Source organism: Sarcophilus harrisii, chromosome 4, assembly GCF_902635505.1.
Source record: "Sarcophilus harrisii chromosome 4, mSarHar1.11, whole genome shotgun sequence".
In the NCBI taxonomy this organism is placed as follows: domain Eukaryota; kingdom Metazoa; phylum Chordata; class Mammalia; order Dasyuromorphia; family Dasyuridae; genus Sarcophilus; species Sarcophilus harrisii.
Window position 1 is genome coordinate 263,546,000 of NC_045429.1, and position 26,535 is coordinate 263,572,534.

Here is a 26,535-nt window from a genome sequence, read left to right on the forward strand (position 1 = left end):
AATTATTGAGGGACAAGGAAAAATAAGGTATTACATAGTGTCATTTTTCTTCCTGGTACCAAACCCATTAGAGACAACCCTATAGGCCCAAGTCTACCTTTCCATTGCTTCTAATCAGTTCTTATTAACTTCAAGGGAGGAATTCTTTGTGTGGAAAAAACTAGAGTGAAGGAAATAAGCTAACTGGTCAACTTGGAATGGAAAAGTTAAAAAGACACCAAGAAAAAAATTATTATTGCTGTATTACCTGAAATCCCCAAGTCACAGACTGCTAAATTAACTGTCATTATTTCAGCAGGTCTCAGCTTCTTCTTTCGTTTTGAAGACATATAAATCACATAGCCATTTCCCAAGGTGGACAACACACCTACAGGAAAAATACAAAGTCAAAGCACTGAATGACCAAGACAACCAAATGACAAGATGAATAATAAGCCACTGAAGTCAAACCAAGGCATGAAAACATTCATTTCAGTTTCAACCATTATTTATCATTAATATAAATGAGAACTAACTTTTGACATCCACCTGAGAATATTTTACAATTAGTTGCTATACAGAGCTATCTACAAACCTCCTTATATAACCAGTTAAAGTCTGAAACACCCTGAACTTTATTTACTTCTTTTATAATGGAAAATGCTGAGTTTTCATGTCTGAGCATACAGTAGGGGTTTCCTCCCTGTCTCACAATGGCTTGCTTGATTCTGCAACCATGTGTCCATAGAATCTGGCACAACCACCCCAAAAAACTACCCACTGTTCCTTTGCTCTCACTTATTTCTCAATCATTTTCAATCTAGTTTCTGACCTAATCACTCAGCTGAAAATGACATCTCCAAAGTTACCTATAATTGCTTAATTGTCAAATCTGAAGTTACTCAAACTTCATGCATCTTGACATCTCTGCAGAATTTAACACTTCTGACTACTCTTTCTTTCTGATTACTTATGCTCCCTTCTGGATTTTCATAGTATGGCTTTCTCTTGATTGTCCTATTATTTATTTGAACATCTCTCAGTATGCTTTTGCTAGATCATCATTTATAACCTGCCTTCATCCTGTGGTTGTGTCACAAAGCTCTGTCTTCAGCCCTCATCTCTTCTCTTTCTACACACTCTCTCAGGAAATTCTTAAGTTTAATTATGAGCTCTGTGCTGATGACCCCAAGATCTAACTAGTCCCAAAAGGAAAATGTGCTGATTTGTTATGGGAGAAACAGAATTTTCTGTTTTGTCTTAGCACAATAAAACTCCCCACAATAAAATTGACCTTCACAGAAATTGTGAAACTCCCAGAAACCCAAGTGTGCTGTTAGAAAATTTCAAATCCTAGGAGTCAGCGTTGCCTGAATATTTCATTAAAACTAATAATTCTCTTAGGTTAGAAGAAGGAAAAAAATAGAGATGATTATAGACTTAAAGTTGCCCAATTCCAATGAAACCAGACCTCATTAAAAGAAACCAGGAAGAAAATCAAAAGGGAGAAAGAAAAGTTTCAGACCTCAATTTTTTTAAATGATCAACAAAATACACTTTTCTTTTTTTTCTCCAAGGAAACACTCAAAGCCTAGAAACAATGCAAAAGACTTGTTAAAAACAAAATTCTTTTATATATTCCAAGGAGATCAAACACAGAAACGTCCTATGCAGACCTCCAAAATATTTTCAAATAATAATAAAGAATTAGAAACACAGCAAATGTTCTTTAAATGGATAATAGCTTAACAAATCATGCTAACTGAATGTAATGGAATAGTGTTTCTGTAAAAAACAATGAATATAAAAAATACAAAACAGCATGGGAAGCTATATAACTGATTCCTAGTAAAATAAGCAGAAATAGGAAAACAATATATACAATGACTACAACAATATAAGTAGAAAGAACAATCCAAAACAAATGTAATTATGAAAATGATGTGAAATTATAAGGACTAAATTTGATCTTGAAGAAAAGTTAGGAGCATTTAGCTATCTTCCTTCTTTGAAGATTGTAGGACTATGTGGATGGAAAGGTACCTATAACACTAAGCTTGATATGTTGGTTAATTTGACTCTGCTACAATTTTTTCTCATTTTAATTTTTGTTATAAAAAATAGTTCTCTGGATGGGATGTATTATTTTATTGTATTGAATTATATTAGGAAATGAAGATGATATTAAAACAAAGAAGGTATAAATAATTTTAATAGAAGGCAGGCAAAACTCACTATACTCGGCAATTCTCTATTTTCTTTTTCAGTTGCCCAAATCTTATCAATTCTACTTCCGTACCATTATTCATTCCCATCCTCTCTCTGCACTCACATGGCCAACATCCCAATCCAGACTTTTTTTTTTTTGTCTATACTAATGGCTCCAAATTGGATGATTTCTTTTGTTCTATAACAAGTTACTCTGCTTTGAGCTGAAAGAAACCACAATCTCTAAATAATCTATTTCTACCACTCATTACTATTTCCCCTAGAATCAGGATGGCCAATGGGCCTTTGGTGCCAAATCAAATCCTCCTTCTGAAACATTAAATAGTTTTGGTCAATCAATAAATATTTACTACTGAAGTTGTTTTTCAATCATATCTGACTCTTTATGACCCAATGGATTATATTGAAAACCCAAAATATGGAATTTTCTTGACAAAGATACTAATGTAGCCTGTTATTTTCTTCTCTAGTCGATTTAATGAAAACAGAGAGTAACTAATTTGTCCAATATCACACAGGTAGTGTCTGAAGCTAGATTTTAATTCAGATCTTTCTGACTCCAAGTTCAAAGCTCTATCCACTTTATCCACTCTAATCACTTAGCTGCTTCCTAAACTTTTATTAAGTGCCTACAATATATGCCAGACTCTGTGCTAAGCACTAAGGATACAAAAAAGGCCAAATGACAGCCTTTGAGTCAAGGAGCTCACAATTTAATGGGGAGAAACACCAGGCAAACAAATATGTAAAAACAAACAGCATACAAAACAAATAGAGAATAATTAAAAGAGAGAAATCATTAGAATTGAGAGATTAAGGAAAGCTTCCTAAAAAAGCCTGTTTTGAAAAACAACACAGTATAATAAATAGGTCACTGGACTGAGAATCAAGAGATACAGGGTTCAAATTCTGACTCACATGCTTACTAGTTGTGTAAGCCTGAGCAAATCATTCCACCTTCAATGCCTCAGTTTCTAAATCTGAAAAATGAGGTGGGTTTAATTTGATAGCCTTTAATAACCCTTACAGATCTAAATCTCTGATCTTATCCTTTTTTGCTTCTTAGGAGATTCTGGGATTAGAATCACAATGCATGACTAAGAAATAATCCTTCTAGTCCATTTTCTTTTATAAAAATCGTTAATTATTGTTTTTTTTAAGTACTGAAAACAGAGGTTTTGTGAACTAGCAGAAGCATATCTGAAACATCAGACTAGCTTCAACGCTCTTGGGCAAATATCAGCTGGAGTGAGCCAAAGGAATGCAAAATCCTTATTCATATTAATCTAAGGAAAATGAGACTAGGAAAGAATCTTACTAAGGGAAAAAAGAAATGAGACCTTTCAAAGATTAATATAAACTAATTGTTTATTATCATCTCTGCTCTCATTAATGTGAGTAATTGAAAATCAATTATATTCATCATTAATAAAACTAATAGTCATTTGGAAGAGAGTGAAAAATGGATTTTGACTTATTTTCCCTCCTTTGTTTATTTGTAATAAGTTCCTTTATATGTCTTCAGAATCATCTTCTTTCCACTACTATCTCATCTAACCACCCTACTGACTTCTCTTCCATCCAAATAGGTATCTAAAATGTGGAGTCTTCTTTTTAATAATGCTGTGATTCAAGGCAATTCTAATAGACTTGGAATAGAGAATGTCATCTGCATCCAGAGAGAAAACTGTGGAGACTGAATATGGATCAAAGCAGAGTATTTTTATCTTTTTGTTGTTGTTGTTTGCTTGTTTTTTTCTTTCTCATGATTTTTCCCCTTTTGATTTGATTTTTCTTGCACAACATGACAAATATGGAAATATGTTCAAAAGAATGACACATATTTAAACCTATATCAAATTGTTTGCTGTCTTCAGTATGTAAGAGAGAGAAAGAGAAAAATTTGGAATGCAGAGTTTTATGAGAAGTATTTTTACATGTATTTGGAAAAATAAAATACTATTGAAAAAACTATAGAGCTTTATTTTTAGTCTTCTGGGCCTTTTATTTGACCACGGCCTAACTCTTTGTAAAAGAAATGGAAAAGAAAGAGATGTAAACACCCACAAAGAACTGAGGTATATTACAGCATAACTTGGCTTGGTTCACTAGGTTCCAATCATTGTCTCAGAATTACTTGAATGATAAGTTGATTATCATAATGCTATAAAAACAATAATAATAACTACAGATTCTTTAGAATCAGAGGATCTGAGTTTGAATTTGAAATCATTTAACTTGTGACCTTGAATTTCTTTATATTCTCTGTATGATATTGGTTGGGTCACTTAATCTCTGTAAGACTCAGTTTATTCATCTGTAAAGAATTAGTTTCAATAACCACTAAGTTTTCTTCATGTATAAAATGAATTATTCTAGACTCTGAGGTCCGTTCCATCTCTAACCCTGGAATCCTATGATTAGAACATCCCTGAGATACATCTCAGTCTATGATACTATGACTTTGATATCTATATAGCACTTTGCATATTCCAAAGTAATTTAAATGCATCATCTCACTTGGCTATCATAATGGCCCTCTGGCTGACTAGGAAGAATAGAAATTATAGGTGAAGGAGCTTAGTCTCAGAGAAGCTTGATAATTGTCAGCCTTTTAAAGTATTAGACATTCTTAGGCATCTCAAAGACCTGGGGTGTACTTTGTATTAGGTAGCTATCCAGCATGAATTGGCATCCTGAGGCACAAATGTTGTAGGGAAGATAAAGCTAAGGTACCTCCAGTTTCAAGTCAATAGTTTCTAGACCTCCTTCTATTTATATTTCACCATAGACTTTCCCCCTTGACTTATATCCTCTGAGCTAAATGAATACAACTATTTAATTGATGCTTTTCAATATTATGAGTCATAAGAGCAAATTTTCATCATAGATATGGAATTTTACTGTCTGCCAGTACAAATTATTTTGTACTCTATTATCTTGAATCTGATAATGGTAATATTCCCTCCAAAAATACATGTTTCAACCCATCCATACCTGTCTCACTTTATGATTCTCATCCACCCCCTCCCATACATTCACCATTGGGAGCTTAAGGATCATAAATATAGAACTAGAAGAATTTCAGTGACTTGCACATAGAATGTACTTAGTAAATATTTGAATTAATTTCCCACAAATAAGCCTTGACAGTGAATATTCTCTTTATATTCATAGAGACACAACTTCATGCACTTAGAATTGAGGGGCACCTGAGAAGTGATCTAGTCTAACCTCCTTATTTTACAAATAAGTAAACTGAGTCCTAGAAAGGTAAAGTGACTTGCTCAAGACCACACAGATAGCAAGTGACTTCCTGGTCCTCTGGTTCCAAATCAAATATTCTTTTTGCCACATTTCCTATCCACTCCCTGAGCCAGATGGAATCTTATTATCTTGACATTTAGAGGAGAGGCAGAATAGAGTAGTAGATAAAAAGCCAACTTCAAAGTTGAACTTGAACCTGGTTTCAGATAATTTCTGACACCTGTTAATTGTGTGATTTCACTAAATAAACTATTTAATCTCTCACAACAATAGGAAATTTGATAAAATAGCTTGTGGGGGGCACATAATCTACTAAATGCTTGTTGATAAATTGATAAAGTTGCAGAATGGATACTGATCTACATTAAGATCATTTTCTCATCATTGTCTATAGTAATTAAATCATATGCCCAATTTAAAACACACACACACACACACACACACACACACACACACACACACACATATATCAATGGAGCCTATTATCACTGGATATTTCAACCAGTCCTTTTTCTTCTATTTTTCTACCATAAGAATTTATTTAACTTCATCCTTTTCCCTTCTTCACTGTCATAATTCCTTGATATGTTGCTGCCTGCCCAACCCTTCCATATGCCCATTTGCAATTGACTTGATACATTGATTAGCTATGTGATTATAATCACCCAGTTAACAAATCAGTTTTTTACAAATTCTGCAAAATATGAAGATTCTTGAAAAGTACCCTTCATTGCCACCATTGCTATATGATCCAGTGATAGAACTATTAGGCCTATGCCTTAAGGAGATCAAAAGAAAAAGAAAAGAACCCATAAATACAAAAATAAATATATGACCTTTTTGTGGTTGCAAAGAATGAAAAGTAAAGGTGTGCCCTTCAATTGAAGAATGTCTGAATACATTATTGGATGTGAATGTAATAGATACTATGGTACCATAAGAAATTATAAGAGAATCTTAGGAGTACCAGTATGAATTGATTATAAAATGAAGTAAATAGAACTATATTGATTCATACAACACGGTACAATAATAATTTTATAAAGAAACCTTATTTTGAAAGATTTAAGAATTATGACCAACTTAATGACCAACTCTAATTCCAAAGAATTAAATATAAATCAAGTGTCCCAGCCACCTATGTCCCCATTTTCCTCCAGACTTCACTTTTGACTCTCCAACCTTGCTCAGACACCTGGACCAGCCTGTTCATTTTCAGCTTCTTTTTATGTCATGTCTACCCTTATTAGAATATAAGCTCCTTGAAAACAGGTATCTTTCTTTATGCTTTTTAAAATTTCTACTTTCAGTGCTTAGTACAGGATATGGAACATAATGAATGCTTAATATCTAATGACTTGTTGGCCCTAAAGTTGCTTCCAAATCTATATCAATTATTTTGTAAAATCACTTTGGTAAAAGTTTTGTTTTGTTTTCTAATTCAGATTCAAGGAACTATTTCTGCTTTGTCCTTGAGGCCTAACAGACCCTGAAAACACTTTTTGTGGTGCTTTTTATTGATTCAAAGACCTGGAAAAATTCCAAGTTGGTCTTTCTCCAAAATTTAATATACCTCTTGGCACCTTTGACAAGCTCAGGAGAGGATAAACTTAATAGGCACTGTCTACCCTTTCATTGTTCTCTAAACTTACAAATAATGATAGTAATTCTTAGAGAACTCTGTGGTTAGTTATATATGATCTAAAGGCAGGATGTCCACTTTTCAGATTAGAATATAACAAATCTTTAACCTTAGAAGGTCTTCTGCTCATTTCCTACAATACTTCTGGTTCAACTATCACTTAGTGCATATTTGAATGTCAACCTATCATTAAGCTAAACAAAAGTAATATGTAGTTTACTGACCTTTACCAAAATATTTTCCCTCAATTTTTTGTTGCTGTTCAGTAATATCTGACTCTTTGTAACCCCATTTGTGATTTTCTTGGCAAAAATACTGGACTGGTTTACCATTTCCTTTTCCAACTCATTTTACAGATGAAGAAACTGAGGCAAATAGCATTAAGTGACTTGCCCAGCATCACACATCTAGTAAGTTATTAAGTGTGTGAAGCCAAAACTGAACTAAGGAAGATGAACCTTCTTGACTCCTAGCCCAGCATTCTATCTATTGTACCACCTAGTTGCCCCTTAGTATTTAGCCCTCTAAAATAAGGAAGTTAAATTAGATAATATCTAAGTTCCCTTTTGAGCACTAATGTTCTGTGATTCTCTGCCACCATGTGAAAGTACTTGGATAAAGTTATCCATATTATATACACAACTGATGTGTGACTGTTATTGATAGTGTCAACATTCAATCAATCCACAAGCATTTATTAAGCAAAGTTGGGATATGAACCTAGTTCCTCTGATTTCATAATGGGGCAGCTAAGAGGTACAGATGAAATGTATGAACAACAATATCTGACTTTTTCCCACTGTTATCATAATGCTTTTCTAATCTAATCCTCTCCCATTAGACTAATATGCCCATTTTCTTTTTTGTTCTCCTCTTTTTAATTTGTCATTCACACACACACACACACACACACACACACACACACACACCTCTTTTCCCCCACAAATTACAATAATACATCACAATGGAGTTTTTGTAAAGAGACTTTTGACTTGTCCCCTAAGACTTCTTATGATCTATTCATCTTTCCTGCTTCCCTTTCACAAAAGAATCAGGAAATCTTACCTATTATGGTTAAATAGAAACCAGCTACTAAGTCAGCTTCCCAGGAGAGTTTGGATGCAAAAGGGTCTCCATCCCGAAGATAATGTGGAATGTAGTCATCTTGAGGTGGGACACTGTGGTTTAATGCCATGCTGCTCTTGTGCCAATAGTATGTATCTGAAAACCAAAACAGTTTTCAGCAGATTAATATAAACCAACTTGAAATACCAAACAATCTAATGCTTCCTAAGAACTTGGAAACAATCATCATAAGAAAAAAGTGCTAGGCATTTTCATTGGTTAAGAAACTAATGAAAAACTCATGGGAGGGGGCAGTAAGTATGCTAACTTTTTTTAAAAATAGAACATCAAATTAGTCAGTGACCATTTAATAATTCCAATTCACATAGCAGCAATAATAACTATAAAAATAGAAGGTATCATGTAGAAAAAGGAAGAATGGCCTAGGAATCAATATATATTTCATAGTATAGGGATGGAGGGAAACCTTCAAGGACATCTAGTCCGAACACTTTTCACTTCTCTTAACATAAAGAAGAAGAAAGAAGAACAACAACTAACTAAAAACCACACGTGTAAGTGTTCTGAGCAGGAATGTTTTCCTACATATTTTAACTGTATAATTGTATTAAGATTTTAAAGCCCTTGTGGTTCTGGAAGTGGTAGCAATGGTTAAGGTAGAAACATTAAGGTTTCTCTACTACCATCAATTTGCCACCATATCTCAAAACCATCCTTCCATCTGATGTACAGCTATCCTTCAATTAAAATATCAGCTTTTTGTGAGCAATTATTATCTTTTCTATTTGTACACTCAGTACATAACACAATGCTTGATACACAACAATGATACAAAACAAGAAAATGCTTTCTTTTCCATTCATTGGAAATAATCATTAAAATGCCACACTACTTATAATGATATGCTTTTCTAGAGGACAATAAAAAGATCCTAGATATGGTCTCTTTCTCAAATCTTTCTGTAAAGACCCATGTGAATGTGAGTTGTTTTATAATTATTACATTTACCATAACAATAATAATTATTATTTCCATTTGAAGTGGTGACAACAGGAATAAGATTAAAAAGTACAAAATACAGTCAATAAAGATTGAATCTTTATTATTCTTCAAAAAATTGAAGAAAAAAACCCAAGTTCTTTGATTACATTGGGAAATGATTTTTTTACTAACTCATGAGCAAAATAACCCTTTTATTCTACAACCCAAATGCAATCAAATTCTCCGTTTTCTAGTTTGCAAATTATCGAGAGCCCCAATTCCTTACAACCTGCCTCATATTCTCACTTTAGGTCACTTTTTCACTAGAAGGTAGTCAGAGAAAGAAGGAGACAGTGAAACAATCTTTTCTCCTTCTGTTTGCAAGTCTTATAAAAAGTAATAGAATGGGTAGGCTAGGGATAAAAATAAAAGTAGTGATTAGAAGAGGGAAGTGAGAATGGGAGCTTGAAAGAAATGCAGAGAAGCGGAAGGGATAAAAGGAGATGAGAGGAGAGGAGAGGAGAGGAAAATTATTTATTCATTTAGTTTATTCACCTATTATATTATATGTGAGCTTGATATTTCCCCTAATAGAATAAATATTGAATAACTGAGATACAATGGATTGAGGAAAGGGAGATGAGAAATAAGAAAAGAATAATAGCAGGAAAAAGAGGAGAATTAGAAAGGAGAATGAGAAGGAAAAGAAAGAATGAAGACAAGAAGGTTGAAAGATGAACAAACAAGTCTGCTAGGAGTGATAGGTTTGTGGATTACTGAAAAACAAATGATATATTTTTGAATCCTGGAATTCTCTTCTTCTTTCTTTCAAGAACAAAAAGATTTGCCTCAGAAAAGGATCCCTTCTTTTGTTGGGCTCTCTGCTAATGTAGAAGCTGCTTAGGAAAGCCAAATCACAAATCATAACTAACTTTAATCCTCCTTTTGACTGAGCCTGCAAGATCTCTGCAGTGCAGTAAGTCAGGAAAGACAATTATGCTGCTGTTGTTCTTAACCAAGGCCAACTTTGGTTACTGCAAAATTAATGTGATTGGCTGCATTCTGAATCCCCTTAATTACAGGTTCAGTCAACTTGCCCTAAATAATCCTGGTTCTAAATAAGTCCAAAGAATGCTGCCTGGGAGGAGAAGGAGGGAGTTGGACTCTGAGTTTGAACACAAGCTGCATATGATTCCATGGAGGAGCAAGTACACTACAGGAAGGGGACTCCACTCCTGAAACAGAGAAAGAAACAGGAAAAGGATGTCACACCACCCCCTACAAGGATGAGTTGAGGAAACTGTCCAAACATATCTTCCTTACTATCCCCTACCATAGAGCTTTTCTTCCTTCCTATCTGGCCTGAAATTCTCAATATTGGAATTACTAAAAATCTAGTAACAAAGATAAGGGCATTGTTTGCAGAAGGCCCCTATTAAAATATAATCTGTGTTCTCCAGAAGTCCCATAGCCATCTTTTGTTTTGTTTCATTTGTTGCATTCAGCTTTATTGCCTTGGAAAGTTCAATTTATCTAGTGTGAAAAGTATAAGATAAAAGGCAGGAAACTTGATGTGTAATTAAGGGCATGATAGCCACGAGTTCTAGGTGAACAGCAGCAATAAGGGGCCTAAGGAGACCTTAGTAGGATCCTTTAGCCATATTCTACAACTAGTTATAATGATATAATGATAATGAAAAAAAGAAAAGGGGCACAGAATGGGGAAAAAAGGAAGGCAGAAGAGGAGGAAGAGAGCATCAAAAAAGTTTAAGAAGTGGAAGTAAGAAGAGTGTACCAAAAACAGGTTGTTACTGTTTCAGTTTTGTCGAGGGCCAACTCTGCTGGCTAAGAAGAAAAAAGGAAGATTGAGATGGTAAGAATCTTTTCCAAGATAGTGTCAGATTAAAATAAAAGAGGCCCATCAAAATCTAACTTTAGAGTTGCTTGCTAATAGGAAGGAAGGAAGGAAGGAAGGAAGGAAGGAAGGAAGGAAGGAAGGAAGGAAGGAAGGAAGGAAGGAAGAAAAGGAGGGAGGAGGAGGGAGGAAATAAGGGAGGGAGAAAGGAAGGGAGGGAGGGAGGAAGGAAAGGAGGGAGGGAGAGAGTGAGGGAGGGAAGGAGGGAGAGAGGAAGGGAGGAAGGGAGGAAGAGAGGAAGGAAGAAATGAAGGAAGGAAGGGAGGAAGGAAGGAAGGAAGGGAGAGAGAGATGGAAGAAGAAAGGGGGGTTCCCTATAGAGCAAGGCTATGAAATATCAGAATTGGAAGGTACCTAGAGTTTATCTAATACAACTTATTACTGAACAGAAATTCTCTCACCAACATCTACAACAAATGGTAAAGTATAAAGAATTAAATAAATGTGACTTAGCAACTGTGCTTGAAGACCTCCAGTGATGGGAAACTCACTATTTTTTACCTGATCATTTTATATTTGGAAACTCTATGTATTAGGAAGTTTCCCTTGTATCGGGTCAAAATTGATCTCTCAACAATATCTACATAGTTTTCCTAGTTCTAGTTTCAAAAAAAACAAATTTAATCTTTCTTTTGACAACTTTTCAAATACATGAAGATAAAAGATCTTCCCTGTCTCAATCCCAAATCCAGAGTGATTTTTTTTCAATTCCAAATCCAAGACAACCAAAGTTTTCTCTTTTTTGGGGTCAAAACACTCCCTTCTTCTTTCAACCCAATCATCATGTTTTTTATCTCCTCCATTAGCTTCTCTACTTTCTTTTGTATATTTTCAGTTTACTCATGTCCTTCTAAAAGGTAGAACCCACATGCAGACTAAACCTGTTCTCTCTAAATAAAATTAAGTGGTTAGAGAAAAAAATGTGGTATAGTGGGTAAAAGCATTATTTATGAGTCAAAAGATTTTGCTTTGAATACTACCTCTGTCATTGACTAGCTCTGTGATCTTGAGTAAATTATAGAACCCCTCATCTTCAAAGGAGAGTAAGAATTGAAGATCTCCAAGTGACTAAGTCATCTCTAAAATTCCTTCCAAATCCAATATTCTATGATTCTATGAGAACAAATACAGCATATAAGTTCTGGAGATATGTGTCTGAATGGGAGAAGAGTGGCAAGACCTCAGGTGGGCAATGTGAAATTCTACACTGAATATCCAGTTAGTAATCTGCCTTCCACATTTCTTTTGAGTTCATTTATAAAGTGAAATCCTAGAAATCAAAAGGCACAATGCACTTCTTGATGAACAATTTGATTCATTGCGTTAGGATGATGCTAAAGAAAAAAAATTCTGCTGATATGCTTTGAGAGATTTCTTGCCAACAGGGAGAGGGGTTGAGAGGAGATGCAATGTTGGAGAAACATGCTAATTGATTTAAAAGATTTCACTAGATGGAGCTATCCAAACCTAAAATAAATAGGGTGTGATTTATGATTCTGACAGCAGATGGAACCATTGAGTTTTGTAGAAAATCATTTACAATTGATAAGGATTAGGCAACTAAATGTTTATTTCACCTGGAAGAGTCTATTTGAACTAGCTAAATAGAAAAACTGATTCAAATAATGTCTGAACAAGAAGTTTTACTTTCAGCACTTTTATATAAGTGTGCATGTCTATGTATGTATGTGTTTGTATGCACGGATATGTACAAATCATGATTTTCTCAGTCACCATCAAGAAAAATCGTCTCCTGCAGTCAGTAAGACATATTTAGACTGGGCAGTTGGAGTTGTAAGCCAATAAGAAAAGCCAGTTTAAGGAAATTTTAAATCTCTCTATCGTAAATAGTAAATTCTTGGATAGGTAGATAGATAGATACAAAGATACATAGATATATAGATCACTTTGTATCTTTGAATTTGCATTGCTTCTCCATACCAAAGAAGGATCAAACTCTTTAACCCAATAGTCAAGGCTGCTTACAGTCTAGCATCACCCACCCGGTGGTACTTGGTATCTCTATCTTCATCTATTATAGCTGCTTTTGGAACTTAAAATGTAAGCTCTTTGAGGGCAAGGATTATTTTTGCCCTTCTCTGTATACACAGTGGCTGGCATGTTATAAGTTCTTGTTGATTAACTGATGGATTGATTTGTAAAAAAAAAAAAAAAAAAAAAAGGCAAATCATCCAATAATATCAAAAGCAATGGGTATTTATCATGGAACATTATACCTTACACAATAGAAGGTGCTTGAAACATCCTTGGAAGGAACAAAGAAGAGAAGCAAGAAAAGGACAAGAATATGTCAGTATATGTCAGACTCCTGAAGAACAAAGTAACATCAGGTTCTTCAAGCAGGAAGGAAATGTATTCCATTCAGTCTGGAACTTGCCTAAGACAACCTTAGGGGTCACAGCAAGAGAAAGAAGGGGGTTAATGCTTATGCAAGACTTCTAGCAGACCCCATAACCAAATTATATCAGAATGTCCACTTATCCTTAATCAGTGAAGAAACCTACAGTCTTCCATATGACAAGTAGCTTTGCCATGCAGAAAAGGGTCACATGTTCTATAAAGAACAGGGCCTCATTTAGGAACATATGATTAATTCTCCTTTCAATGTAAGAGACAAGTAATTGTCAATTTGAAAGGAAACTGCAAGTTTTTAGCAAGAAGATGCATTCCATATATGGTGGGAATGGGGATTCTGGAGAAGGAGCAAGACTGAGATTAATAAGTAGGGGGAAAGGAATGTCTATAGAAAATAAAAAATAGCCAGAAAGGCCAGATCCACAGAATGGGAGGATTATGTTGTGCTGTTTTTCTAGGCTACCCAATTTTCAATGTGGTATCCTGGCTAGAGAGACAATCTCAATACCATGAAGACCTCTGAAACATTCTAGTTTTGTGACCAAGGACAAGTCATTTTACTTACCTAGGCAATTGTCAAAAATTATAAGTTGTAAAGGTGTTGACCAGCATTAGCAAAAAGAATTTCCTCTTAGGAGTTCCCAATAGCTTTGGAATCACAGGTCCAGTCCCTAGGCTACTCTCATATTTCTCTCTCCCATATAATCTATGTTTCATCAGCAACTGGGTGAAAGGGGCAATGGATAGAGTTCCAGGCCTGAAGTCAGAAAGACTCATCTTGTTGAGTTCAAATCCAGCCTCAGATGCTCACTAACTATGTGACCTTGGACAAATCACTTAACCCTGTTTACTTTGGTTTCCTCATCTTTTAAATAAGTCAGAGAAGGAAATACCAAATCACTCCAGTATTTCATGAAGAGAACCCCAAACAGGGTCACAAAGAGTCAAACATGCCTGAAAACAAATGAGCAATATGCTTCCAGCAAACTGGATTCATTATCTTACCTTCACCCCTGAACATTCCCCATACATTGATCCAAGGGCATACCCAAGTCCCCTTCCTGCTATCCTCCCATGACATCATTTTCTCCTATTTCAATCAAATATGGGCAGCTATGTACTTATTGGCCAAGTTCAATTTCTTGGGTAGTTCCCACCATTTAGAATGTGAGACCCTCAGCCAATGAGGATGAGGGTCAGTGGTGGGAGGGAGTATTTGCATTAGGGATTAAAATGTTAACCCTACTCACAAGAGGTGCTTCCTCCCTTCAATGTATAATAAACTTTGCTTTGCTTCTAGAGATCTCTCTAGCTTTTTTTTATTATTATTATTAAATGGTGACCCCCTCACCATTTCTGAACCACATAGGACCATAGTAGAAAACATGATGTATAGAGTATTAGACAAAAGACCTGAGTGCGAATCCATCTAAACATTTATTTATTAACTGTATGATCCTGGACAAATTACTTAATCCCTCTCTACCTCAGTTAAGTGCCTATAATCCTTAGAAAATTTAACTATTAATACTAGTAGTATAACCAGCAAGCTGGCAAGAAAATGACTATTACCATATGAGTTGCAGCTGGGTTCTTTACAATTCCTTCTGAGCTCTTCTCTATTTTCCCAACTAACAATTCCCAAGGTGGAAATCAGACACCTGAAAGTCAGTAGATGCAAGTCAATCTCTAAATGTAAAAGAAAATTTATCACTTCTAAAGGAATTTTGAGAAGAAACTGGGTTTGGAATTGGTTTTTTGGGGGGGAAGGCTGAGAGTGAGGAGAGGGTTGGACAGCAAAGACTTTTCAGTGTACCAGTCCAATTTGTTAAGTACTTATTGATTACCTATTATGTCCAGATGCATTTCTAGGTATTTGGAATAGAAAGACAAAATTCAAAGCAATTTTTCCCTCAATGATTTTGCTGGAAAGATCTGCTATTTATGCTATCTATGGCTAAGGCTGCCCCTGACTTGCTTCCCATATACTCAGGCCTCTAAACATTATGACTCAGATCAAAGCCATAAACCCAGTGCTACAAGTATTTTATAAGCCCTTTGGCAAAAAAGGGGAGCATTTGGTGATTTTCTAAAGGGGCTTACAAACATTGATTAAAATCATCTAGCCAACTACTCTGGGGGAAAATAATGTTGCTACAGATAGAGTTGTTCTAGAAAAGCTTCTTTTGAATTATAGTGTTGAACAGAAGACTATTTTTCTTTTCCCCAAAGGAAAGGATAAATTTTTCTTTATGTCAACATAAACTTAGAGGAAGAACAACTTGTGGAAACCCCAATCACAAGTTAGACTTAAACATTCAATGCTGTAGCCCTAGCTAAAACATAAGCCAATTTCCATATAATAGAATTTGTATTTAATCTCTTTCTTGTTATTTATGTGAATATTGTTGCTTATGAATAAAACATCAAGTGTAAAGGGCAGAAGAAATTTAAAGGTTCTGGAATTAATAGGATACCCTCTGTCACTTGGTAATTCCTGTTTATGTTGTAACTGAGCATATTTAGCTTTAAGTTAAAATAATTCCTTTGGTGCCTTCCTCCTCTCTTTCACTTTCTCTTTTCTTTCTTCTTTCTTTTTCTACCTTGAATAAATATTAATGAAGTACCCTGATATAGGCACAATCCTCTCCTAGATGCTGTGAGAGATACCAAGTTTAAATAAGGTAGGGGCTTTGTACTCATTAGATCATACCCATATCTTATAGAATAACTATAATCAACAAGAAAACATGAAGTCATGAAAGAGATGGTAAGTACTAGTGAGATCTGAGAAGATTGTAATAGTTGCTCAGTCATTTCAGTTATATCAAACTCTTCATGACCCCATTTGAGATTTTCTTGGCAAAGATATTCGAGTGGTTTGCCAATTTTTTCTCAAGCTCATTTTTATAGCTAAGAAACTGAGGCAAACAGGATTAAGTAACTTGCCCAGACTCATGTAATTGTCTGAGGTTAGTTTTGAACTCATAAAAAATTTTCTTGATTCTAAGCCCAATGTTTAGAATTGTGCCACCTAATTGGAAGATCATTACTAACTAGTAGGGTAAATTTTCACAGAAGAGATGTTCCTTGAATTGAGTTTGAAAGGATAAGTGACAGGGGAACATTTCTCAACAGGAAACATTATAAGCAAAGGCACATGTGGAAAAGAATAAAACATGTATGAAAACAGTGAAAATTATAATTTTGCGGGAATGTAGAGAATGTATAGGAGAGTAATATGAGTAAAGACAGAAAAGAAGGAATAACACCATATTATAGAGGGAGCCTGAATGTCAGACTGAGTACTCTGAATTTTGTATTCAATTGCAATAGGAAGACTAAAAGTTTTGAGCAGAGTACCACGACTAGGTTCATGAATAAAGGAGATTAATCTGACAAAAAATGTGAATAATGGATTATATTACATAGAGTCATAGACAGATTAAGAGATTATTGTAATAGCACATACAGAAGCTGATGAAGGTTTGCTCTCTACTGCTGGCAATAGCATGTCAAGTGAAGAGATTTAAGAAATAAAATGAAAGAAAAAGCCAATCCCCTCTAAAAGCCTTGGGAATTCTGATTAATACAATTATCAACCACAACTCCAAAGGAAACATGATTAAACTATGTCCACCTCTGGATAGGAAAGTGATGGTTTAGTATGCAAATAAAGGCACATTTTCTTTGGCTTTTTTTCTTTTCTTGCTTTTATGGAGAGACAATGAGGGAATAGAGGGTATATGGTTAATGTAGGAATTGTTTTGTAGGACTATACATAATTGTATAGATTTTTGTTTTTCTTACTTTCTCAATGGATGGCAAAGGGGAAATGGATAGAAATAATTAGGAACTGAAAATAAAAATAAAGTTGATTTTTTTTAAATGAGAGGAAGAAACAGAACATCAAGATTTTGAGCTAAGTAAGGATCAACGCTATTCATGCTGAATGAAATTAAAATGGAGAGCAGAAAGATAGAAAGAGATTTATTTCTCAAATATAATTAAATCATGTATTGAAAGATGGACGAGACATAAAGGTCACTGAATATAATGCCCCCATTTTCCAAGTGAAGAAACAAGTTCAGAAAAAAAGGAGTGACTTGCCCACATCATACAGAGAGTAGATGTCTGAGGCAGGTTTTTCTAAGTAGGTCCATCATAATATTGACCTATATTAACATTATATTGACTCTTCTTGCATTAGATGACTTTTCAAGATATCCTATGAATTTGTGATTTGAGTTATAGTGTGTCTCAAGAGTAATTTCCATGAGAACAGCACTGAGTAAGCCCTAATATCCTCTAATATCTGTCTAGGGTCCAGAATGAGGACACAATAGTTCTTCTGTATTCTGACCCAATCAGGCCACATCTAGAAGTCACAGTTTAGAAAAGAAATTGAAATGCTTGAAGGCAACAATTATGGTGAAGAATCTGTAGGATATGTTATATTAGCACAGTTTGAAGGAATGAGGGATATATAGCCTAGAGAAGAGAAAAATCAGGGGAAGGCAGAGGATATAATAATTTCTTCAAGCATTTGAAAGGCTGTCAGAGAATGAGGAATTAGATTGTTTCTGTTTATTCTTGCCATTCACTTCCCATGACACTCTAACACTATATCTCCCAAATCTGTCTCTTTGTACTGATGGTCCCCCATACCTGGAATGCTCTCCCCCAATATTTATCTCTTGGAACTTTGAGTTTTCTTTCGAGCTTAGCTCAAATACCATTTTCTAAGGCTTTTCTGGATCCCCCTTGCTTTTAGTTTCTCTCTTTTGCCAAATTATTTTGCATTTATTATATATATTTACTTATGTATGTATATATATATATATATACATAAATATAACATAAGATAGAGAGTTGGATAGATAGATAGACAGACAGACAGATAAAATGTAGGGTACTCCAGGACAGGGATGGTTTTATTTTTGTATCATATGCCTAGCACATGCATAGTGCATGATGCTTTATTAGAGTTTAATCAGTTAATTGATTGTTTGGTCTTAGAGTGCTGAACTAACTAGGTAAGCGCAATTGTATGGAAATTGTAGAAAAGTAGGTTCGTGTTTATAAAAAAAAAAAATAAAACTTCCTAGCAATTAGAAATACCCTAAATAGGAAGAGAAACACCCTTGGAATTGATGTGTTTCCCCTCACTAAAAATCTTCAAGTGAAGTCTAAAGGACATTCATTGGGAATATTACAGAAAGTTAAGATATAAATTGGAAAAGATAATCTTTGAGGTTCTATCTAATTCTGAGATAATATGACTTTCAGTGTTCTTAAATACAGTATTCTAATCAAAGGTCTGCCTATTACTGAAAAAAAATTCCTAAAAATCTCAGCATCCTTTCTATGAGAGCAAGCTGCAAATCTCATTCCAATGAAAGAATCCAGAAAGTTTGGACTCTTTCCTGGTTTTGAAATCAAAGCAATAAAATAAATTAACTAAAAATTCAGTTTTGAGTTATGAGAATTAATCTAAAAACATTGTTTTCCAGGATTGGAGAATAAAATAAAATTAACTAAATCTCATGCATGGCCAGAACCAATTTCTTTAACAAAATTGAATGTTCCTTTGAATTAAATATTTAGTAAGTGCAGAAAAGAGGCAAATAAATATTCTATTCCCCAAGGGAATTACAATGGTTAGATAAAGTAAGGGAAATCATATAGATTCTGTTCCATTTCTTTATGCATTCTTATAGTTTTTAAATAATTGCTGGGATTCTGATTTTTCTCATTTACAAAATAATGGAATTCAACCAGATGATTCAATGTCTCTTACAATTCTGACAATCTATGATCTTATGAGATTTACTACTCTCTGCCTAGCAAAAAGCTATTTCCATAGGAGGGTGGGATATGGGAACAGTTATTGAGAATGAAAAAGCAGAGGTTGGGAAATGTATGGGACAAGGAGAGCTACTTAGAGAAAGGAGGATCAGCGTTGGGGAGCCATGAAGAATATGGAAGTAACAATAGGGCACTACAGATCCTATCATTAAAAAAATGGGGAAAATATGATGAGGTAAGTAGATACTTTGCTTCATACTCAAAAATATTAATTAGTTGATTAAAATATAAATAATAATACAAATAAAATTTACATTTATGCCTAGGATTGGCTACTTCTGCAGAAAATAAGAGATCTTTTCTCTCTCCCTTGAAGCTTGGTAGTATATTCCTCCCCCCTTCCAATGCCCTTTTATGTATTGTCTTTTCCCATTAGAATACAAGGGTTTTTTGAGGCCAGGGACTATCTTGCTTGGATTTGTAAAAGCTTAATAAATGCTTTATCTAGCTATTTTGCTAGGTATTTATGATCAGAGAAGCTGAATTCAAATCTCTCCTTTGTCTTTACTACCTATGTAGCCTAAAACATACTATCACATCTTTCTAAGCCTTAGTTCCCTCATTTGTAAAATAATAGAACTCATTTCCCTCTTTAGACAATTGTTAAATTTCCCATAAACCTATGATCTTATGATTTATCCCTTTTAAACTTAATTTTATTAGACTTGACACTATGTTCTAACCTCTCAAATTTTTCAGGATCTTAACTGTCATTCATCTAATATGTTGAATCTCTTTCCCAAACAAATGGGAAATGGCCATATCTTTAGACAACTTGAGAATGTTTCCTTGGTTAGGGAAAACCTATCTCAGTTATCAAAGGGAAAAAGGATTTAAGTGTTTTTGGTACCCTAACTAATACTTGGGGACTTTCAGGAAGCTTCAGTAAGGTGTACATATTAGCCATGAAGCAAATACAAACTTATTAAGTATCTCCTATATGTCAGGCATTATGGTAGGTTCGGGGAATATAAAAAATAAAGCATCCCCTTCTCATAATGAGTTAACATTCTCATTCTAGTGTGTGTGAGTGTGTGTCTGTGTGTGTGTGTGCGTGTGCATGTGCATGTGTGTATCAGATAAAAGATAACACTAGTAACTGAGAAGACAAAGAAAATGGGTAGCTCGAGTTGAATTTTAATTAAGACAAATGAGTCAAATGTTAAATAAAATCAAGGATTCTGGGATACAGAAATAAGGAAGACCATTCCAACTATGGGAGATAATTAATCAGTCAAAAAGTTCTTAGTTAATAAATATTTTGTTAATTTATCTCCTACTTGCCCCTTATTGTGCTAAGCCCTAGAGATGTGAAGAAGGCAAGGGAAGTGTTGCCCTCAAGGAGTTTCCAGTCTAACAGGGAAGAACAGCTCTGCATGAATCATATGTATCAATAGAGGAAAAACACCAGCATTAAGGGGGTTTATTAAAAATTTCTTCCAGAAGATGAGACATTACCTGAGATATGAAGGAATCCAGGGAAGCTAGAAAGCTTTATACTATTTATTGATACCTTGGTCTTTATCTAACAGACATTTCTAGAAAATTCCTCCCATAACCTTTATCATCTACACTACCATTAAATCTTCCCTTTGAGTAAAGGAAAAAAAAAAAATAAGCAAAAACATACCAAAAAGTAACCAACTCTGATAAGCTATTCACCTCTTGCTCAAAGTAGCCCTCAACTCTCTGAAGTGAATAGGTGTCTTGGACTACAAGTAAATAAGGTATTTCTAAATCCATTCTTTAGTGGGTTTTTTTTTTAAATTTCTCACAGTGGCTTCCTTCTAGCAATATTTTTTAATTTACATGGTTTTAATCACTATATGCCTATGTATTAATTATACATACATACATACATATACATATATATACATACATATATTTATACATATTTGTTATTTTGAGTCTGATCACTGTCTACAAATCTCATGTTTCTTGGAACTCCTCACATTTCCTCAGAATTACAACACAATGGTGCTCCATGGCTTTCATATGCTTCAGTTTGTTCTCAATTAATGAGCATCTACTTTGTGTATAGTACTTTGTTTCTACCACAAAGAATGTACAATATATACTTTTTAATCATTTATCTTGCAATTCCAGCATGATTTTTCACTTTACCAGAGGTGACAAAAAGATGGTTCTGAGTCATATATAGTTCACAATACTCCTGAGTGTCTCCCAGGTCTACAGATGCAGATTAAAAAATAATTTGCAAATGCTTATCAAAAATAAATGAATAAAAATACAATAAAAGAGAGATGATTTCAAAATGTGGTTTTCTAAGTCAATATCCTTATGCACAATTTAGCGGCCCTCACTTCTTTTTCGAGTTTGTTACCATTGCATTAAATTGTGTTATTCTTTCTGGACATTTTCTTCCACATATTTTAAGTAACAGATTTATAAGTTTGGAATTAGTGTCATCACACTAAACTATCCACTTAAAAAATTTCCCTGGGTTTTCAGAGTGAAGTATTATCTCCTAACATTAATCCCGGTTCTTTGTGCTAAAGACATTCGGGCCAAAAGTGTTACAGAAATCAATGGGAATGGGAAAGTCCCTGTATCTGAAGTCAGGAAATCTGGATTTCAATCCTTGTTTACTTTGCTACCTACATGGCCCTAGGCAAATAACCTCTTCTCTTTGGCCTTAATTTTCTTCTATGTAAAATAAGATACTAAATTATCTTTGAATTTTTCTCCAATTCTAAATATACAGAGATCCTGATCCCTAAAGATCAGAAACCTGAAAACAAACTCATTATGACATTCTCTTTAAAGCCGACTGAACGCTATTTGAAAGATTATTTCTAGATATGGTACTCTGAATCAAGACTGAAGAGGCTGAATAGCCTTTATCTCTAATTTTATACCAGTGAATAAAAATGTCACTAGAGATGTAGATACATATCCATACCATATGCTAGCAACAAGAGATAAATAATGAGCTACAAATTGAAAAGTATATTCCTCAACTTGGTCAGTGACAATGGATACAGTAAAGATAGCATCATTTTTTCCCACAAAACCAAACAGAAAAATAACTACTAACTAAATTTGTCAAGCTTTCTTAAAATCATGTGTAAGGAGGGCAGAACCATCAGTGAAGAAAATATTCAATGCCAATTACAGCTGGTAGCTATTGCTTGAAGAAAATTGGCAGAGAAAAGCATAACAAACTTAAAATCAGAGCTTGGATATTCTTAGGCTATTGTTTTTAAGTTAAGGGTAATATAACTCATTACTCTTTCAAACTTTGTTTTAACCTCTCAGGAATTTCCAAAGAAAGATTTTTAAATTAAATACCTTCTCCCTCCAGCTTGCTTCTCCAAACAAAAGGAAGATCTGCTATTTTGGCTGCCAGCCTTCAAGAAAGGGATATACTTCTTTCTTATACTGTATATAAGTACAAGGTGACAGTTGGAAGATAGATAGAATTATCTTTGAATTTGATGGAATAATAATTGAATTTATCCAATCCAAACCATTTATTTCATGGATGAGGAAACTGAGATCAGGAGGAAAATGATTTGGCCAAAAGTTTGCTATTCCTTGAAGCCCTTCCATCTAAGACTTTTATCTATCACTACGACTATTACTATTACTACTACTACTACTACTACCACCACTATTACTACTACCACTACCACCACCACCACTACCACTACTACTATTACTACTATTGATACTATTACTAATATTACTATTTCTGATATTCATTGTTAATAATAAATAATAGCTAATTATATATGTATGCATATATTATCTCATTTAACAAAACAACATTACTAAGTGCCAGGATGGATAACAAGGGACAGTAAATTCCAGAATCAAAACCAGGACTCCAGAAGTCCTTATTGCTCTTTTTTAAAAAGTCACTTTAAGACCTAATTCAGTTTCAATTGATCAATGATGGACAGAAGCAGCTACACCCAAAGGAAAAAAAAACACCGGGAAATGAATGTAAACTGCATTTTTGTTTTTCTTCCCAGGTTACTTCTACTTTCTAAATCCAATTCTCCCTGTGCAACAAGAAAACTGTTTGGATCTGCACACATACATTGTATCTAGGATATACTAGGACATATTCAACATATATAGGACTGCTTGCCATCTAGGGGAGGGGGTGGAGGGTGGGAGGGAAAAATCGGAACAGAAGTGAGTGCAAGGGATAATGTTGTAAAAAAAATTACCCAGGCATGGATTCTGTCAATAAAAAGTTACTATAATAAAAAATAAATAAATAAATAAATAAGTCACTTTATCTATAAACCATACTTAAGCTAGAAATAGTCTTTGGTTGGACATATGTTATGATAATTATATGTCCTTATTCATCTCTCAAATTTCTGCTACAAAATATGATTAGACAGAAATGAAATCTATGAAATAGGGTCCAAAACTTTGACCTTACATAGTTCTGGCCCATCTCTAAGAGGGTCTATATAATTATTTTTTGTCCCATACCCTCATCCAGAGTTGTCCCTGGAAAACTCCAAATTTGACTTGTCTTAACCCTACTCAGACTTCAAAAGAATATATTTCCCATTGAAGATAATAAATTTAGAGTTGGAAGGTTCTTAAAAGCTATCTAGTTTAATGCCTTCATTTTACAGATAAGGAAACAGAAATCCAGAAAGTTAGAGATAGTATAGTGGCATAGTAAATTGGTCTGACCTTGATACCAAAGACACTTGTGGCCAAGTGTCATCTGTGACTTATGCTGTCTGGTTCAGTGTCCCATTTCATCTCTCTCAATGCTCTAGGCAACTCACTGCATCTATAAGTAGCAGATAAAATGCCAACAAATATATGTTGGTAAAGGAGATAACTGGAAGCACTCAATGCTACTAAAATTATATGCCTTATCCATATCTATTCTCACAGATAAAAATGGACAGGATTTAAACCCAGTTCCTCTGACTCAAGAGCTAAATACTTTCTGATTGTCTCAAATTGCCCTTCTCAATAAAAATTGATAAAAGCATGCAAGCCAACAATACTGGACATTTCTATGAGTATCAAATTATTTTCTTTGTTTCACTCTTTTCCAAATTTGAAAGATCAGGTTTTGAATTATACCCTCTACTGTACCAAGTTTTCACAAGTGATCAGGATGGTACCCTGAAAAAGGATGGTCAATATAAAATACTTTGAAGGATTTGGAGCCACCAAGTTTCTTAGTTTCTTCTATAAAAAATAATAACAACCTTTCTCTGCAAAGAAAAAACAAGCTATTGAACCAAGAACAAACTGCCTGTAGAAGGTGACAAATATACTTTGGCAGAAAAATGAAGAAGATCATTTTTACAGCCCCACGTTTTACTACTGCTAAGTGATTTGTCTTACTCTCAATTTAAAAGGGGAAAAAAAATCATCACTGTCTTAAAGTTGACTATTATAAGTACACTCCCCCCCACACCCCAAACCTAGTATTCAAGCAACAGGAAAAATATTTAATTGATTGATCACTTACACACTAGTATTTTGAATGCCAATCCACAGAAACCATACCTACACAAGGTAATAGATTTAGAGCTAGAAAGGACCTGAAAGCACATCAAAATACAACAACTTCATTTTATAGATGAATAGAAAAGTTAAATATTATGCCCAGGGTTACACAGTGACAAAGACCCAGACCTCCTGATTTTAAAGTTAGTGCTCTTCCTACCCCTGAATCTTCTTATAAGGACACAAAATTAAAGATGATAAAAGAATATAATTTCCAGGCCCTTAAATATCTTTTGTCTATATCACAATGTTGGTCATCTGTACAAAAATAATCCTTATAAAATTTTAAATTCAAGCATTCTATTCCTCTTAGTTTCCTCCCCTTTCCCAAATTTAAACTTACCAATATGAGGACTTTCAAAACTGAAGTTTCTTTCTCTGGATTTCTAACTGCATTTGTTTAAGATTCATCAGCTTTGCTTTATTGGATCTTCATTTCACAGATCAATGTTTGAAGTTGTCTGAGCATCGGCTGGTCTTGGACTTTATCACCCCAAAGATTTTCAGTTTCTCATCTTCTTTGCTCTCTCCTCCCTTCCCCAGGCAGACTTATGAACAACCAATCACATCTTCAGAAAAAAAATCTAATCTCAATGAATTATGGAAAGAGATGCAATTTTTGGAAGCTGAACTAATCAATCACACACACACACACACACACACACCCACAAAATCACATGTTCATTTCAGCTCAGAAAATATATGTTGATGTTGCCTATTTGGGCAAAAAAAGAAAAAAAAATCATTAAATATGCTTCTAATGACTCAAAGTGTAGTGTTTTTTTTTTTTTTTATCCAAAAATTTCAGTTCTCAGGTATCGAATCCTAAAAGTACTTGTGGGTTTTGGTTTTGGGTTTTTTTTATTTCTTGAGGTTTCTTTTAAGTTCCAAGATACTCTTTTCAATTAGTCAACATAAAAGCTTTTTAATTCACTTTCAATATGAAAAAAGACAAATACACAAAGATTATTTCTATTTCAAATCAAATATCCATTTGTGTCTTGCAGCCAACCCTAACCTTTTCTCAGAATCCATTATAAGTTGCTACTATTTTTCTTATCACTAGTATCATTGCACAGTTTTCAGAGGTAAAGTTAGCAAGGCTAAGGGAGAGAAAAATAGAAACTGAAATGGCTTGTAACACTTCCTTAAGAGTTTCTCTCTCTTTTTTCTCTTTAGTTGGGACTATTGGTCAATAAATTTAGGAAAATTTAAATTCCTGAAAAGAAGTGGTATAGTATATGTCTCCTAATCTGGACTGAAATCCTCATCCAAGGATCTAAATTCCCAAAGTTCTCAGAGTAGACATTTGAAATGCCTTTTTTTCCCCAATGTTTAAATTAAATATGTTTCCATCAACATCTGTTAAAATCGTCAAAATGAGGCAAGAGATGGGACAATAAGGAAATATGGTAGAACATCTATTCTTTAACTCACTCAAAAGTGGAAATATGACTTCTGTTAATTCTCCATCAAAAACAAACACTATTGGAGAAGGAAATCTTGGACTTCTAATCTTCTTGTCACCATTTACTAGACATGTAAACTCAGCAAGTTATTCTATTTCTCTGGGCCCAAAAGTTCTCATCACAGCAGTGAAGACAGTGTTGATAGAGTACTAAGCTTACATTCAGGAAGACCTGATTTCCTATCTTTTCTCTATTATTTACTT

General features: G+C 34.3%; 1 protein-coding gene across 1 annotated transcript in view; it reads right to left on the reverse strand.

Annotated features, from left to right (window-relative positions):
* The window catches only part of OPN5 (opsin 5), a 74,554-nt gene extending 49,136 nt beyond the window's left edge, over window positions 1–25,418 (reverse strand). The window contains exons 1-3 of the mRNA XM_003769136.3: window positions 25,207–25,418; window positions 8,183–8,338; window positions 248–367 (exon numbers count right to left, since the gene is read on the reverse strand). Coding sequence (XP_003769184.2) covers window positions 248–367; window positions 8,183–8,312 — 250 coding nt within the window. The 5' untranslated portion in view covers window positions 8,313–8,338; window positions 25,207–25,418. The remainder of the gene's footprint in view (window positions 1–247; window positions 368–8,182; window positions 8,339–25,206) is intronic.
* Between the last annotated feature and the right edge of the window lie 1,117 nt (window positions 25,419–26,535).